The sequence below is a fragment of the Rhincodon typus genome, chromosome 46, assembly GCF_021869965.1.
Source record: "Rhincodon typus isolate 14 chromosome 46, sRhiTyp1.1, whole genome shotgun sequence".
Classification (NCBI taxonomy): domain Eukaryota; kingdom Metazoa; phylum Chordata; class Chondrichthyes; order Orectolobiformes; family Rhincodontidae; genus Rhincodon; species Rhincodon typus.
The window spans coordinates 6,507,584-6,509,925 of record NC_063377.1 but is presented as its reverse complement, the minus strand read 5'-3'; the positions used below and the strand labels follow the sequence as shown (position 1 = coordinate 6,509,925).

Below are 2,342 nucleotides of genomic sequence, written 5' to 3'. Positions count from 1 at the left end.
CCCTGGGAGTGTTTGATGGGGGGGGACAGTGTAGAGGAAGCTTTACTCTGTATCTAACCCCGTGCTGTCCCTGTCCCTGGGAGTGTTTGATGGGGGACAGTGTAGAGGGAGCTTCACTATGTATCTAACCCCATGCTGTCCCTGTCCTGGGAGTGTTTGATGGGAGGGGAGACAGTGATTGACATCTTTGGATGCCAGTTATACTGCTAAATGTGTGCCTGGCAGCAGCAAGTTGGGGGAGTTGGTGGGGGGGGTGGCCTTACCTGGCGCGGGGGGGCTGCGGAGGTAGATTTCCTCACTGTATTCCCCGTAGCCCGCCTTGTTGTAGCCACGCACTCGCAGGGCGTAGACGCGGTCCAGCTCCAGGTGCCCCACCGCGGTGCCGGTCCCCCGCACCTCCTCGATCCGGTGCCAGCGCCGCGGGCCCTTGGGCGGGTGCTCGGCCTGGCGGAACTCCACCTCGTAGTGCCAGGCCTCGGCTGAGTCCTCGGGCAGCCGCCAGCAGAGGTAGATCTGGTCGTAGGCGTACGTGCGCTGGGTATCGATGACCGGAGCGTCGGGCACTGCAAGAGAGGAAGGGGTGGGCACCGGCGTCAGTACAACAACAACCAACACCGCCGCAACTCCCTGGCGTCGAACTAGCGCCTCTAGTGTGCTCGAACGTCTCCCACCCACTCCTTCCACATGGCGCAGTTAGCGAACATCATTGGCCTCGTATGTAGGCAGGGTGCCATTGCTGTAGGGTTAACCACCCCTGTAACTCTAACCCTAACCCTAACCCTAACTACAGCTCTAACCCCATCCCTAACTCTAGCCCTTAGCCCCAATCCCATCCCTAAACCTAACACCGCGCTCATCCTATCCCAGTTGCAGGGTTGGCCCCGACAGTAACCCCTAACCCCCAACTCTATCTATATTGCGCACTTGGCGAACGTTGAGGGCCACGTATGTAGGCAGGGTGTCATTGCTGTTGGAGCAATCCGAAACCCCTGACTCTCACCCTGAGTCTAACCCTAATCCACCCACTCCATCCGCATGGTGCGGTTAGCGAACATCATGGGCCTCGTATGTAGGCAGGCTGTAGCTGCAACAGGGTACACCCTACGCACAGCTGTAACCCTAACTGCAGCCCTGGCCCTAAGTTGATGGCAGGTTTAACGCTAGCCCTTTCACAGGGGTAAATCTCACCCTAACCATGCCAGCTGGTTGAGGTCTCTCTACCCACCAACCCCACCTGCCAACCTGGAACAGCATGGCAAGAGACCCTTTGGCATTACATGTGCATGCACGTTATTTAGCCACACGTTGCCCAGCATTCCCTCTGTAACCCTGGGTGGAATGTTGTGAGCAGTTTCGGGCCCCATATCTGAGGAAGGACATGCTGATCTTGGAGGCAGCCCAGAGGAGGTTTACAGAGAAAGATCCCAGGGATAAATGGCTTGTCATATGAGGAGTGGTTGAGCACTCTGTGTCTGTACTCAATGGAGTTTAGAAGGAGGGTGGGGAGGGGCGGGGATGTGATTGAAACTTACAGAACACTGAGAGGCCTGGATACAGCGAACGTGGGGAAGAGGTTCCTACGAGTGGGAGAGACTGGGGCCCGAGGGCACAGCCTCGGGGTGAAGGGACGGCCCTTTCGAACTGAGATGAGGAGGAATTTCTTCGGCCTGAGGGTGGGGAATCTGTGAAACTCATTGTCACAGAGGGCTACGGAGGCCGAATCATGGAGTGTCTTTAAGACAGAGATAGAGGGGAAATTGATTGGTGATGGGGGTCAAGGGTTACTGGGAGAAGGCAGGATAATGGGGTTGAGAAATATATCAGCCATGATTGAATGGCCGAACAGACTCGATGGGTTGAATGGCCTAATTCTACTCCTACATCTTCTGGTTTTACGTCTCAAATGTTCATCAAAATGCACCTTAAATGTTTTGAGGGTTCCTCCATCCAGGAAATGTGAGAGTTTCAGCTACACCTCCATCCCCATCATCCGCTGGTAAATTATTCCCCGCGGGAGTACACCCAACCACCATTTCTCGGGGAATGTGAGCTGGGCCGTACCCTCACCCTCACCCTCAGCACACCTTCTGGTTGTTAAGGTGTCATTATGGCGATGTGGCAGAGCTCAGACACATCCAGCCGCTCCCTCCTAAAGCTGGGCTTCAGCCTCGTGTCCCCGCCCACAGGGCGATGTTGTCATCGATGGGCGGAGCTAACGGAGCACAACATTAACCCCATCAGAGCCATTTCCCCATCCACAGCACCCACCTTTTGCTCTACTATTCACACACACACTTCCTCTCAAGCACACACACGCTCCCTCTCCCACTCTCACGCACACA

The 2,342-nt window shown here is 55.8% G+C and overlaps 1 protein-coding gene across 1 annotated transcript in view; it reads right to left on the bottom strand.

Moving 5' to 3' along the window:
• The window catches only part of LOC109926288 (tripartite motif-containing protein 46-like), an 11,471-nt gene that overhangs the window by 4,378 nt on the left and 4,751 nt on the right, over positions 1 to 2,342 (bottom strand). Inside the window, exon 2 of the mRNA XM_048620290.1 lies at positions 264 to 563. Within this exon, the coding sequence (XP_048476247.1) occupies positions 264 to 563 (300 nt within the window). The remainder of the gene's footprint in view (positions 1 to 263; positions 564 to 2,342) is intronic.